Source organism: Carlito syrichta, unplaced genomic scaffold (genome assembly GCF_000164805.1).
Source record: "Carlito syrichta isolate Samal-C Ts95f unplaced genomic scaffold, Tarsius_syrichta-2.0.1 Scaffold311803, whole genome shotgun sequence".
Taxonomy (NCBI): Eukaryota; Metazoa; Chordata; class Mammalia; order Primates; family Tarsiidae; genus Carlito; species Carlito syrichta.
The window spans coordinates 151,916-167,369 of record NW_007255899.1 but is presented as its reverse complement, the minus strand read 5'-3'; the positions used below and the strand labels follow the sequence as shown (position 1 = coordinate 167,369).

The 15,454-nt window shown below is 46.6% G+C and overlaps 1 protein-coding gene across 2 annotated transcripts in view; it reads left to right on the top strand.

Annotated features, from left to right (window-relative positions):
• Nucleotides 1-3,039: 3,039 nt before the first annotated feature.
• Nucleotides 3,040-15,454, top strand: part of MCM10 (minichromosome maintenance 10 replication initiation factor) — a 41,428-nt gene continuing 29,013 nt past the window's right edge. Inside the window, exons 1-4 of one of the 2 annotated variants that reach the window (XM_008069076.2) lie at nucleotides 3,040-3,125; nucleotides 11,438-11,773; nucleotides 14,471-14,575; nucleotides 14,722-14,859. In XM_008069076.2, the coding sequence (XP_008067267.1) occupies nucleotides 3,119-3,125; nucleotides 11,438-11,773; nucleotides 14,471-14,575; nucleotides 14,722-14,859 (586 nt within the window). In that variant the 5' untranslated portion in view covers nucleotides 3,040-3,118. Of the gene's footprint in view, nucleotides 3,126-11,437; nucleotides 11,774-14,470; nucleotides 14,576-14,718; nucleotides 14,860-15,454 lie in introns of both variants that reach the window. The other variant, XM_008069075.2, reaches the window with a different exon arrangement.

Sequence of the window (15,454 nt, the reverse complement as noted above, 5' to 3'; positions counted from 1 at the left end):
TCCCAAAGACACAAGTCACTTCTTCAAGGTCAGAGTAAAAGTAAGCCCAGCTCACTTTTTGGGGTTGTGAGCCCCAACATATCAAATGGACACAAGACTGACAAAGCTAAGGGAAATCAGCTACCAGTTTATTCAGACTTTTTTTTTTGAGTCGGAGTGTCACTCTGTCGACCAGGCTGGAGTGCAGTGGCACACTCACGGCCACCGCGGCCTAGACCTGTTGGGCTCAGGCGATCCTTCTGCCTCAGCCTTCCAAGTAGCTGGAACTACAGGCGTGCACCACCATGCCCGGCTAATTTTTTTGATCTATTGTAGAGACGAGGTCTCGCCAACGTGCCCAGGTCGGTCTCGAACCCGTGGGCTCAGGCAATCCTCTCGCCTCCGCCTCCCAAAGTGCTGGGATTACAGGCGTGTGCCACCGCACCGGGCCTGTTAATACTTTTAAAACCACCACTTTGATCACAGTAAATGTGGAGAGCAGCAGTGGCGTCTGGGAATGTGCTGCTCCGGTTCAGTGTAAACGTCCAGGCTTCTCTGCATCCGTCGTCACTCTGCACCCTTCAGAAAGAAAACGAGGCTCAAGCGATTAAGCCCACACAGGGAAAAATACTGTCCGGACCGCAGGGAAAAATACTGTACGGGAAGATTTAAACTTTCCGGCACTAGGGGCGCCAGGCGCTCTGTCTTTACCTAAAGAAGCCTAAATTCTTCACCCACCGGAAGTCCCCTTGCCCCCAACAAAAAGGGCGCCCGAAGTTGTGAGCCAATCAGATTGCGCTGCGTGGGGGCCACGTGGGATTTCGTCCTCTTCCCCTGGTCGTCTCCTCCGAGAGCTTGGACGTAGCCAATCAGTGAGCCCCCACAGCCGCGTGCGTTCGACGTCAGAGACAGGAGGCGGAGTCCAGTTGGAATTTTGGCGCGTGGGGCTATAGGCCGGGAAGAAGGGTCGGCGCCGGGTGAGAAGCGCGGGCTCTGGGCGTGGGGTGCCCTTCGGGTGGCGGTGGCGGGGCCGGGGCCACTTCGAGCGTCCGGGGGGGAGTTTAGAGGCGTCCGAGGGCGAGAAGCGCGGATCCCGGTGGGGGAGATCTGGAGTCGGGCGGCTGCGAGGCGAGCTCCGGACAACGCAGCGCTGGCGCGGCCGGGGCGGGGACAGGGAGCTGCGGGCCGTCCCCTGAAGGAGCCGGGGCTTCCTGTTTGAAAGGCGCCTGTCAGAATGCTTGCCAGATGCCTGCTGCCTGGGCTTCCCTTCGTTCGTTTGTTCGTGATTCTTGAGTGCGCGCCGGGTGGGGCGCGGATCGCATTACCCCTGCCCTCAGGAAGCTTGCAGTCTAAAGGGGTTCCGGTTAACAACTGCACGATGGCGGGCCCAGTGCGGTAAAGAGACGAAAGGGGTCAGGGGAGAGGGGACCCAGGGGCTCTTCGGGGAGGTCTGGCAAGGACCAGGGCCAGGATAAGGCGGAGACTGAAGCATGGGAAGGAGAGCTTTCTGAATAGCCCGAGGCCTGCTCCAGCGTCAAGAAGGTGAAGGCAGACTGGTTTCAACCGGAGCATAGTTTGGGGGGTGGGTAGACGTGGAAGGGGTAGAAAAGATGAGGAAGCGGGAGCAGGAGAGAGAGAAGGGGAGCTGGGGAGGGGGAGGGAGAATCTGCTGCCTCGCAGGCTTTATAAGCTTTATTCTAAGGGCAATGGAAAATCATTAAAGAATTTCAGTTAAGGAAGTCCTGTGACCTGCTTGTGATCCTAAGGAAGCCGGGTGCGGTGGCTCAAGCCTGTCATCCCAACATTTTTGGGAGGCCGAGGCGAGAGGATTGCCTGAGTCCTAGGGTTCAAGAACAGCCTGGGCAGCTTGGCGAGACCTCATCTCGACAATAAATCAAAAAATGAGCCAGGTGTGGTGACGCACACCTGTGGTTCCAGCTCCTTGGAAGGCTGAGGCGGAAGGATTGCCCGAACCCAGTAGGTTGAGGCTGTGGTGGCCATGAGCGTGCCACTGCGGTCCAGCCTGAGTGAGATTCCTACTCAAAAAAAAAAAAAAAAGTTACTAAGGAAAGGAAAGGTTACTGTGACTGTTGTATGGAGAATAGATTGCAGGGGGACAGAGAGACCAACTTAGGACGTGAACACAGTCATCCAGGCAGAAGGTCGATGGTGGCTGGGACAGGGTTTTGGCAGCGAAGTTGGAGAGAAGTCGGAGATTTGAACATTATTTTGGAGATAGAACTCATAATACTTGTCGATGGCCTTGGATATGAGGGAGAGGAAGAGCTCACAGATCCGTTTTGGGGGAAGACAGGACTGGTTATAGGAATGAACAAGGCAGTTTTCTTCTGACCCTCAAGAAGCTTACAGTCCAGATTCCCCAGTAGGTAGCAGTAGGTGCACAAGGCGTCCAGGGAAATGTTTTTGAATAAAGAAGACAAAAGCACCATAGGTTATACCTTGACATTGGACTTGCCAAAGTCACATATGTGAAGCACATGTGAGTGAAATACTAGCCTAGAAAAATTTATACTTTTTTACTGGAGTTTAAAAAATCATTTTTAATGAAAAGAAGAAAAGTACACAGAATGATACGACTTTATCTTAATTAGTGATGCTGACTATTTCTCTGCTTTGCTAACTAGTATTGAATCAAAATCCGGATGTGACTAAGGCTGTAACAGTAGAATTGCACAGTAAGCGGCTATGGATAATATAGATGTCAGGTGCATTACACTAAATAAAATGGGAGAACAGCTCTTGTATTTAGACCAGTCCCAGTAATCCTTGCTCACAGTTTGTCTCATCCAATTAATCTGGTGTCATACAAACTACTATGCACACCACTGAGTTTCCAAAACCATAGTCTGAAGTCAAGTAGAGAGGACTGCTTATATCCTAGGAGGGGGGTGGTGTTGGCGGTGACAGAGGGGGTAAGAAATGGCCGATGCTGAATGAATCTGAGGTTGGAGCCCATAAGGTTGGTGGGGTCAAGGTTTGTTGAATATTCAATGTGAAAGAAAGAGAGCTGAGGGTGACTTTTCTACCATTGATTTCACACAGCCAGGAGTCCACAGTACTCGTTTCCTGAGCTCCTGCACCGCCGCCGAAGTTTCGTCACAGCGGTCCTCTTGACAGCATGGATGGTAAGACTAGCGGTTTTCTCCATTTCTCTGTTTCCAGAAAGTCACCCTTTTGTGTATGAACTTGTTTGTTCTACTTGCAACATAGTGAAAATGCTTCCCCAATCTCGGGTATTGTCTCAGTGGTTCAAAAGGGATGTTGCTCCAGCCACTGATTCCTGCTTTTTTACTCAGGCGCGCTTTCGCCTCCTGGCACGTGATTGTCTTCCAGAATAGTAACAGCGAGCCAGTGCTTACAGTGTGCCAAGCACTGCTCTAGGACCCTTACATGTGTTAGCTGACTCAATTCTCATGACAACCTTATTTTACAGATGGGAAAACAAGGATGCTGGTCAAGCTGGCAGAGCAGGGATTTGAACCCAGGCAGTCTGACTTCAGAGTTCACGTTAGATATTAAAATCTGTTGAAGTGGTTTTAGTCTAGCTGCAACTTAAGTGCTTACTGTCCTTTCTAATTTTGTTTGTCTTGGTTTGTTTTACAAGAGTGCGTACCCAATATTTACCTAGTACAGCGATGCTGTACTAATTAGCAGTCACCTAAAATGATTGTGCTGATTGCAAAGAGTTCTGGTTGTATAATTGAGCTCATGGTCTCAAACTGGATTTTTTTTTTTTTTTTTTTTTTTTTTTTTTTGAGTCGGTGTCTCACTGAACCCAGCAAGTCGAGGCTGCAGTGGTCGTGAGCGTGCCAGTGTACTCCAGCCTGGGCAACAGAGTGAGACTCATACCACCATGCTGACTGGTCTAACTTTATATTTATGCATGTGAATAACAATAGGCACTGCTTACAAATCCCCACACTTCCCCAACACACTGCTCTTGCATTCTCTGGCTGTATCACAAGGTCCCTCCCTAAACCTATGCCCTCTCCTCCCTCTTTGCTCTCAGCCGGTGGCTTTGTCTTATATTTCCAACTCTGAACTTTCTTTTTTTCTTTTTTGAGTTGGAGTCTCACTCTGATGCCTAAGCTGGAGTGCAGTGGCATGCTCACGGCCACCGCAACCTTGACCTGCTGGGTTCAGGCTATCCTTCCGCTTCAGTCTTCCAAGTAGCCAGAACTACAGGCGCGTGCTATCACACCCAACTAACTTTTTATTTTATTGTACAGACAAGGTCTCACAAAGTTGCCTGGGCTAGTCTTAAGCCCATGGGCTCAGGCTATCCACTTGCCTCAGCCTCCCAAGTGCTGGGATTACAGGCTGAGCCACCGAACCCAGCCTGAACATTTCTAAACATCAATTCTTGGGTTTCCCTTCTAGGACAATAGACAAAATATCTAGTCCTATTACTAGCCAATCCCTCTATTAATTCACTGGATCCCATTCCCCAGTTTCTCAGAGACTTTATTCTACAATTACCACCAGTCTTCTGCATCACCAATCTCTCCCTCTCTTTTTAAGTTCCTATCAGCATACAGAGTCATTCTGGTGCCTCCCATCTCACAAACTATCTGGGATTTTTTAGTTATTACCTTGCTCTCTCTACTAAAATATAAGCAGGAACATTGCTCTACAGTGTATTCCTAGTACTAGTAAACTTTCTGATTTCCTCTATACCGGCCAAATGGTGAAGCCATGCCAAGCAAATGAGATTTTCTTCCTAGACACCATGATTTCTTAGAGAACACATATTCATCCATCTCTTATTTTCATGTCCATCTCACAGTGAAAAGTTATGCTTTGTATTACATAAAATGCCCTGTGGGCAATTTGGTGATTTTAGGAAAAAGGAATCTATCATTATACCACAGGGCTGTGAGTTTCACATAAGTAGGCCCCCTTTATCAGAAGTTTGCTTTCCCTGGCTTAGTTTCTGCAGTCAATTACAGTTCAGAGTACAGAACAAGAGATATTTTGAGAGAAAGACCACGTTTACATTTTTAAATATATTATATTTGATTACAATATAGTGTTATAATGGTTCTACTTTATTATTGCTGTTGTTAATCACTTACTATGCTTAATTTGTAAATTAAACTTAATCAAGGGTACAGGAAAATCCATCTATATGGAGTTTGGTACTATCCGTGGTTTCAGGCATCTACTAAGGGCCTTGAAATATATCCCCATGGATAAGGGGGGGACTATCGCATATGACAATGTAATGAATTTCAACATCTGAGTTTCTTTTTTTTAAAGGGTAATGTGTAATAAATTTGAATTTTTAAAAAATCCAATTTGAGCCAAGCACAGTGGCCCACGCCTGCAATCCCAGCACTTTGAGACTGGTCTGGGCAACTTGGTGAGACCTCGTCTCTACAGTAAGTCAAAAAATTAGCTAGGTATGATGGTGCACCCCTGCAGTTCTGGCTACTTGGAAAGCTGAGGCAGAAAGATAGCCTGAGCCCAGCAAGTCAAGGCTGCGGTGGCTGTGAGCGTGCCACTGTACTCCAGCCTGGGCAACAGAGTGAGACTCCAACTCAAAAAAAAAAAAAGAAATGCTCAGAGTTGGAAATATAAGACAAAAGCCACCGGCTGAGAGCAAAGAGGGAAGAGAGGGCATAGGTTTGGGGAGGGACCTTGTGATGCAGCCAGAGAATGCGAGAGCATTGTGTTGGGGAAGTGTGGGGATTTGTAAGCAGTGCTGAATGCCTGTTGTTATTCACATGCATAAATATAAAGTTAGACCAGTCAGCATGGTGGTATGAGTCTCGCTCTGTCACCCAGGCTGGAGTACACTGACGCTCATGACCACTGCAGCCTCGACTTGCTGGGCTCAGGTGATTCTTCTGCTTCAGCCTTCCATGTACCTGGAACTACAGGTGTGCGCCACCATGCCCATCTAATTTTTTGATTTATTGTAGAGACACGCTCTCATCATGTTGCCTACGCTGGTCTCAAACCCAGGGGCTGAGGCAGTCATCTTATCTCTGCCTCCCAAAGTGCTGATCTTACAAGCATGGACCACCACGCCCAGCTGGTGGTATGTCTTTCTCCAAGAGCATTCACCAACTGGGGTGCAGGCATGGAGGTGGCAGTATGTTGGATTTAATCAGGGTTAAGGTTATTGTCAAGGAACATGAAAGCATCGGAGAGCAGCAGAGGAGCTCAGGGTCTCTAGAAGGCAGTGATCATGATGGCCGCAGATCCACAGGGCACAAGGGACAGTAAACATGGGGTAGGAAAGTCGATGGACTGGACAGTTTGAAATTGAAGAGAGCTGGGTGGGAACACTGGAGTGAGGGGCCGGAAGGATAGAGTAGGGGTCACGGGATGCTCAGAGGTCACTTGTGCCTTCCCTGTGACAAGGAATGACTGTAGATAAGATGCGGGGAAGGGACAAATCGCTGAAGGTGAGGAGGTCAAGAGACCAAGATATTGACTGGGTCATCCTGCTGCTGTTGTGCCTGAGAAGGTGGCAGCGGCAGAGATGGAGGGGAGGACCAGGAGGCTTGTGTAGGGGAGGTCAGCAGAGGACAGTAACCGGGCGGGGTGACAAAATGTGGTGGTGTGAGGCGCTGTGGTCTGGAAGAACGTGAATGCTTCCAAAGAGACTGGTAAGCAAGGAAGACACTGGGACCCTGAGGTTGATTGACACATAGTACGTGCCAAACACTGTTCTAGACATTCAGTGCGAGGTGTGAACAGTTAACCCTCTCCCACTCAAGAAGGTTGCAGGGTAGCCAGATTGCAGTCGTAAGAGCCACTCAGGATCAGGGAAACTTGTTGGCCTTAGATTCTGGTTTCCACAGAGCAGATCTCAGGGGTTTGGGAATGGGAGGCAGGAAGACTGAGTCAGCGTCGTACGGAGAAGACATGGGTTTTGATGGGTTTTGGCGGTGACCAAAGTAAACAGGGGTGTGAGACATCATGGGATTAGCCCTGTGGAACTCGTGAAAGAAGGTAGGCCCAAGGTGAAGGGTATGGGCCACAAGGCAGTGTTTTCCTCCTGTGGCTCCCTGTGGTGTGCACCGAGGCTATGCAAGGCTATGAGAGGCTGTGCAAGGTGTGCCATCTTTGGCAGCTGGGAACGCTATGGGGGAGGCCCCTGCTTCCCTGTGCCATGTGGGTGGGAGTCTCACCCAGACAGAACGTGGAGGCTGCCATCGTCTCCTCTCCCTTGCTGTGCCCTGCAGTCTCGAAGTCTTTGTTGACTGTGCTAACCATTATATAACATCTGACTCCCAGTGTTGGGCTTTGTCATCAGATTCTCGGTCTGTGTTTGCCTGTTGGTCCCTTTCCTTCTGGGGAGGGTCCCAGGGTTGGGGAGGGACACCGTGTAGTGGAAGGACATTGGGTTGCTGATCTAGGGCCGCCTCACCAACCTCGGCTTCTACTGACCTGTTTCCCCAAGTGATCCTGAACCAGTCCTTACTCTTTGTAATATAGCCCCTGTGTATCTTTTTTTTTTTTGAGTTGGTGTCTTACTCCGTGACCTAGGCTGGAGGGCAGTGGCATACTCACAGCCACCCCACTGTCAACCTGCTGGACTCTGGCGATCCTTCCGGCTCAGCCTTCCAAGTAGCTGGAAACACAGGCGCGTACTACCACACCCAGCTAATTTTTGATTTATTGTAGTGATGAGATCTCGCCAAGTTTCCCGGGCTGATCTCGAACCCGCCGGCTCAGGCAATCCACTCACCTCGGCCTCCCAAAGTGCTGGGATTACAGGCTGAGCCATGAGTCCGGCCTAGCCCCTGTGTCTCAAATGAGGAGAGTGGGCCGGATATCCTTACCGTTTTTGCTTTAAATGCCTCTGACTTTAACAAGGAATAATGACCAAATAGGAAAAAAAAATGAGGAAAGAAAATAAATAGACAAATCAAGAAAGAAGAAATCTGATTGGACGAGAAATAAACAATTCTTAGCCTCACCAGTAATTCAGGAAGTACCAATCAAAGCATCATCTATCAGACTAGCAAAAACAAATTCTTTTTTTTTTGAGTTGGAGTCTCACTGTGTTGCCCATGCTGGAGTGCAGTGGTATGCTCATGGCCACCGCAGCCTTGACCTGCTGGGCTCAGACGATCTTTCTGCCTCAGCCTTCTAAGGAGCCGGAACTACTGGCACGCACCACCATGTCCAGCTAGCAAGAAATTTTTTTTCACAAATAAACCAACTTTAATAGATATTATTTTGTATTTCTATAGCACCTTCTTTAAGAACCTTAAATGCTTTATAGACATTATCTCTAATTAATCCCCACAACAACCCTGTGAGGTAGATATTGTTCCCGTTTTGCAAGACGGGGAGACTGAAGCACAGAGAGGTTAAGTGACTCGCCCAAGGTCACACACTTAAGTTCACTGAAGAGCCAGGACCTGAGCACTGTGGCCTCCCAGCTCTCACCCAAAGACCTCATGAGAGAATCTTGAATACAAAGTATCTCTGAAGAAAGTGTCAAGAGTGTATGTTATGAAACTGAAGTCTTTGTACTGCCATCAAGGAAAGAAAAAACCCTACACTGATGGTTAGAGGCCAAAAAACACCTACAGAGCATGTTTCCCTCCCACAGCCTCTGGCTCCCGTCTTAAACAGTCTTCTAGACTTTCCAAGATGGAAGCCACACAATTTAGGAAGTGGAACTTAATTTAGAATATTTACTTTCAGTTGCGATAATTTATAGAAATTTTTATTCCAATATAGAAATACAGGACAGCCATCCCAACAAACATGTACATAGTTACACAGTAGTTGGCCGCCATCTAATGGACAGCTGCTGCTCAACCAGCCATCCACCACACCACCACTGGACACTTTCCTCATGGGTTACTTTTCTTACCATTCATGTGTCTGTTTCCCCAACACTGGTCCTGTGTGTGTGTTAAAAGCATGCTGAGTTTCTGGTAAGCTTCAAGACACTTTACTTAGATCTAGCTGCACTAAGAGGAAAAAGGACATTTAAAACTATCACCCCAGTCCCTCCTGTGACAAATCATATCGTGAAACACATGTTGACATGGACAAAGTGTGTGACTGCCGTGGAACTCAATGTGAGAACTTCTTGAATATGAAATATAACTTGGCTTTTACCACTTGTTTTTCTTAAACACAACAACAAACACCACGTAGTATTTTAATGTTGTACCTTTCTGTCTGTGACTTCAGCTGCCTTCCTAAGCAAGTCGCGGTCTCCCTGAGGTTGAGACCGACTCAGCTTCCTGTGACTCTTTTCCTTCGTGCTGAAAGCTACAGAAATACAGCTTCGATCCCAAGACAGCCAGGTTGAAGCCCGCACGACAAGAAGTGTGCGCTCACTCCCCTGTTCTGTCTCTGCCTGCATTCCTGGTGGCAATTCTCTGTGTGATGTTGGTTCACCAGGCAGGCTATGTACAGTGTACACAAAGCAACCCAGCCGGGGGAAACTTGGAAAGCCGAGTCTTAAGAAGAAATCTGTCAAAATATTTTTGACGTTCAGTACAAATTAGCAAAAAATTTTAAGTGACACATCAGTTATTGGAGAGCTAGTGGAGAGAAATAGTCTTCGTGTACAGTGCTGGTGAGAGGACAGCCACTTTGGGAACAATTTGGCAGCCTCTGGTAAATTGGAAAGTATGCATACCCAGCAGTCTGAGATATGATTATAACATATTTAGCAGTAGGAAAAAATTGGAAATAGCTCCTATGTCCTTTACTGGAAAATGGATGAGTAATATATGATATATTCTTACTATAAGATATGTAAAGCAATTGAAAGAAATTCATTAGAACTGTATGTTTCAATTTGGCTTAATCTTATAATCAGTGTTGAGTGAGTAAACAAAGGATGCAGAGTAATACAGTGTGGAATCTTTATGTAAATTTTTTTTTTTTTTTTTGAGTTGATGTTTCACTATGTCACCCAGGCTGGAGGGCAGTGGCATGTTCCTGGCCTCCACAGCCTTGACCTGCTAGGCTCAGGCTATCCTTCTACCTCAGCCTTCCAAGTAGCTGGAACTATAGGTGTGCAACACCTTGCCCAGCTAATTTTTTGATTTATTGTAGAGATGAGGTCTCGCCAAGTTGCCTAGGCTGATCTCAAACCCATGGGCTCAGACAGTTCTCTCACCTTGGCCTCCCAAAGTGCTGGGATTATAGGTGTGAGCCACCCCGCCCGGCTATGTAAATATTTAAAATATCAAGTAAAATATATGTGACTACCTATACATTTATGTGAAAGCATAAAAAATGGGCTAGAATGATCCCCCTAAATCGTGAAGGTGATTGCAGCAGGGAGTAGAAGCAGTGGTCAGAGGTTGGGATAAGATCTGGCATGGTGGCCAGGCACGGTGGCTCATGCCTGTAATCCCAGCACTTTGGGTGGCCAAGGTGAGAGGATTGCCTGAGCCACAGGTTCAAGACTAGCCTGGGCAACTTGGTGAGACCTCATCTCTACAATAAATCAAGAAAAATTAGCTGGGCATGTTGGCACATGCCTGTAGTTCCAGCTACTTGGAAGACTGAGGCAGAAGGATTGACTAAGCCCAGCAGGTCGTGGCTGCAGTGGCTGTGAGCGTGCCACTGCCCTCCAGCCTGGGTGACAGAGTGAGACTCCAACTCAAAAAAAAAAAAGATCTGACATGGAATACTTTATCCTTAGGGTGTTACTTAACATTCAAGTCAAGAAGCAAACTTGACAAAATGTTATGATGGCTAATTCTGGGTGATGGGATATTGATACTTCTTACGATTCTTTGTACCTTTCTTTATTTTTGAAAACATTTCTCAAATAGTTAAAAAGCAAGGGAATTATATATCTAAGGAAGGTCTAAATCTCTGATGTTTTTTCCATTATTCCCTCATTGGCTGAATTTCATGGAAGGTGTTGTCTGGGAAGTTAGCTCATTACTTGAAGTAGCACAGGTAAAAAGATATAACCTGCCGGGTGCGGTGGCTCATGCTTATAATCCCAGCACTTTGGGAGGAATGCCTGAGCCCACTGGTTCGAGATCAGCCTGAGTAACACAGTGAGACCTTGTCTCCACAATAAATTTTCAAAAATTAGCTGGGGGTGGTGGTGTGTGCCTGTGGTTCCAGCTAGTTGGAAGGCTGAGGATGAAGGATTGCCTGAGCCCAGCAGGTCGAGGCTGGGGTGGCCGTGAGCATGCCACTGCACTCCAGCCTGGGTGACAGAGTGAGACTTCAACTCAAAAAAAAAAAAAAAAAACTTGTCCTGGTACTTGTTCACTCTAGTCACTAAGCAATCATTAGCCTCTTCTTCCTTAGCCCAGGGCTCTTTAAGAAGCACCTGGGGACAGGAAAGATGCAAGTAGAATAGCAAATAGACCAGGCAAAATGGTGCCTCTGTGGAGTCATTTAACTTCTCTTGTTAATGTGAAATGTTTGGAATAGCTGTGCTTGTCATTGGCTTAACTTCTGTCATTTCTCTTTTCCCTAGGGGAGGAAGATGATCTGTCTCTGCTGACCGCATTGCTGGAGGAGAACCAGTCAGCCTTCGGCTGTAATTCAGAAGAAAGTGACTTCTTGTCCCAGGAAGAGGGAGAGCCGGACTCATTTGATGAACTCTTTGATGCTGATGGTGATGGTGAATCTTACACAGAAGAGGCCGATGATGAAGTGGGAAAGATGGAAGCCCAGAAGGAAAACTTGGCCACTCTCTTTGGTGATACAGAGGACTTAACCGATGAAGAAGTTCCTACATTGCAACCAGCTAAAAATAGGGTCTTCTCTGCTCCTGCCCCCAGTCAAGAGAAAACGAATCAAGAGTTGCAAGGTGCTAAAACTACTTGCCCCTTCTCTCATTTCATTGTGATAAGTTAGATAAAGACCACCGATCTGACAGTTCTCATCAAAATAGCTGCCAAATCAGGGGTAGCGGTAAATGTAAGAAGAAAATTGTATGAGTTGGTAGAAACTTTTAAGTTCAGGATTTAGCTCAAGTCATGGGCCTCTTTCTTTATTTTTGTTGTTGTTTTTTTTTTTTTTGAGTCTGAGTCTCACTCTGTTGCCCTGGAGTGCAGCGGCAGGCTCACGGCCATCGCTGCCTCGACCCGCTGGGCTCAGGCAATCCTTCCATCTCAGCCTTCTAGGTAGCTGGAACCACAGGCATGTACCACCATACCCAACTGATTTTTTTGATGTATTGTAGAGACGAGGTCTCACTATGATGCTCAGGCTGGTCTTGAATGACTGAGCTCGGGCAGTCCTCTCGCGGCCGCCTGCCAAAGTGCTGGAATTACAGGTGTGAGCCACCGCACCGAGCCTGTCATGGACCTCTTTATGTTGGTGTCAGCTAGCTGTAATTGAACCCCTCAGAATGGCTCCAGCACTTTTCATGCTTCCTACAGAATATCAGTACTTTGGGATTTATTTATTATGCAAAAGTTATTTGTATTTATTTTTTAAAATTTTAATTCAATTTTGTTTTTAAAGATGTGGGGTACAGTTCAGGATTCGGTATACAAATGGACATCGTACAAGTAAAGTTTGGGCCTCACTTTGGTCCCCACTTTGCCTGGTTTGAGATCAGATGCCTTCTTGATATTATGTGCCCCGCCATACTTTGGGATTTAATTTTTTTTTTTGAGTTGGAGTCTCACTCTGTCACCCAGGCTAGAGTGCAGTGGCATGCTTGTGGCCACTGCAGCCTCAACCTGCTGGGCTCAGGTGATCCTTCTGCTTCAGCCTTCCAAGTAACTGGAACTACAGGCACGTGCCACCACGTCTGGGTAAATTTTTTTTTTAATTGTAGAGATGAGATCTCGCCAAGTTACCCAGGCTGGTCTTGAACCCGTGGCTCAGGCAGTCCTCTCACCTTGGCCTCCCAAAGTGCTGGGATTATAGGCATGAACCACTGCACCTGGCCATACTTTGGGATTTAATGTGTACGTGGAGCTGGATGCAAGGCAACAAAGCTACTGCATATTCCATTTGAGCAGGAGATGATTCCAGAGAAGTAACTTTGAGGCATGTCCTTTTCTTATTCCTGGCATCTTCTCTTTTTTTTTTTTTGAGTTGGAGTCTCACTCTGTCGCCCAGACTGGAGTGCAGTGGCCACTCCTGGCCACCGCAGCCTCGATCTGCTGGGCTCCGGCGATCCTTCCGCCTCGGCCTTCCAAGAAGCTGGAACTACAGGCACACGCTACCACACCCGGCTAATTTTTTTTTTTATTGTAGAGATTTGGTCTTACCAAATTGCCCAGGCGGGTCTTGAACCTGTGGGCTCAGGCAATCCACTCACCTCAGCCTCCCAAAGTGCGGGATTACAGGCTGAGCTACCAAGCCTGGCCTGGCATCTTCTCTTACACATTTTATTTATTTTTTAATTTTTAAAATTTTTTTGTAGAGCCAGGATCTTGCTGTGTTGCCCAGGCTGGTCTTGAACACCTGACCTCAAGCGATCCTCCCACTTCAGCCTCCCAAAGTCCTAGGATTACAGGCATGAGCCACCATGCCTGACCTTCTTATATGTTTTATTTTCGTTTTTGAATTGGGGGCTCACTCTATCAACCAGGCTGGAGTACAGTGGCATGATCATGACTCATCACACAGCCTTGACCTCCTGGGCTCAGGTGACCCTTCCACCTCAGCCTTTCAAGCAGCTGAGACTACAGGCACATACCACCATGCCCAGCTAATTTTTTTTATTTGGTGTAGAAACTGGTTCTCACTATGATGCCTAGGCTGGTCTGAAACTCTTGGGCTCAAGCAATTTTCCCACCTCAGTCTCCCAAATTGCTGGGATTACAGGTGTGAAAACCACGCCTGGCCTTCTCTTATAAGTTTTCAATTATGATAAAATTCATTTTTAATACTGGGCCAGCATTGATTATATTAATTACAATATTCAATTTATGAAATAAATACCATTATTTGCCTGGACTCAGTGGCTCAGCCTTGTAATCCCAGCACTTTGGGAGGCCGAGGCAAGTGGATTGTCTGGGCCTGCAGATTCGAGACCAGCCCTGGCAACTTGGTGAGATCTCGTCTCTACAATAGGTAAAAAATAAGCTGAGTGTGGTAGCATATGCCTGTAGTTCTGGCTACTTGGAAGGCTGAGGAGGAAGGATCACTGGAGCACAGCAGGTCGGTGCTGGGTGGTGGTGAGTGTGCCACTGTACTCCAGCCTGGGTGATGGAGTGAGATTCCAACTCAAAAAAAAAAAAAATTATTTTTGGATTCCTAAAAACTTAAGTGTTAACTGTGAATATGTATCTATAATAACTGTCAGTAGTGCAAATTTATCACTAGCTTGGATGTTAGGGGCTTGATTACTAGAAATAAAACATTTATTTCTCTAAAGGACCTTTTAGAAATATAAAAGTTAATTGTGAGCTTTAGGTATGTGATTATATGGTGGGTCTCAGGGTTTGGGGGAGAAGAGTGGACAAAAAAATTAATGCCAGCATTTTTATCATGTATAATATTTTCTCCTGCTTGGTTCTTAAATCAATATATTTTTGCTTCCTAGATGAATTAAGGAAATTGCAAGAGCAAATGAAGTCCTTACAAGAACAACTAAAAGCAGCAACAATTAAACAGTCTGCAAGTCCAACGCTTTCACATAAATCTCCTGGTAATGAGACTCTCATTCTGACAGTAGTGTACTTTTCTGTTGTTAAGAGACTGTAACATTACTTCTGCATCCAGCTCCTGGAAAAACAGACTTTGAGTCCCTCTCTAAATTAATTGGCTTTGCTGATTTTTTTTTTTATCAAGTAGGTAAGTCTCCACGGCCCCCCTTTAAGGAGAAGAGAGTTCAGAGAATTCAGGAGTCGCCACAGTTTTCTGCAGAGCTTGATGCCCCTGCACCCCCAAGAACCAAGCGGATAGCTCGGACACCAAAGCCTTCCCCTGCAGGTGAGATACTCAGGACTGCATTGGTTCTCACTGCTCTGGCTCTGTTTAAAAAACATTTTGGCAGTGTTGTGTGCATGTGCATGCGTTGCGTGTGTGTCTTTAATCTGCCTGTCTTTTCTCCCTGTTGAGGAAAATAAATGCTTAAGAATGGGATCCCTAAAAACAAAAAAGAATGATGTCCCTATGACATTTGTATGTTCTTTGTCTACATCTCAAAGTGCTTAGGAAATCCTTAGGCATGGAGTACTAAATACTTAACAGGTTGAATTTTTTGACCTCTATAGTCTTGTTTTTTTTATTGAGTCAGAGTCTCACTCTGTCACGCATCGTGGAGTGCAGTAGCGTGCTCTTGGCCACCACAGGCTCAACCTCCTGGGCTTAGGCAATCCTTCTGCCTTAGCCTTCCAAGTAGTTGGAACTATAGGCATGCACCACCACACACAGCTAATTTTTTTATTTCTTGTAGAGATGCCATGTTGCCCAGGCTGGTCTTGAACCTATGAACTCAGGCAATCCTCTCGACTCTGCCTCCCAAAGTGCTGGGATTACAGGCATGAGCCACTTGCTCCTGGTGACCTCTATAGTCTTATAGATT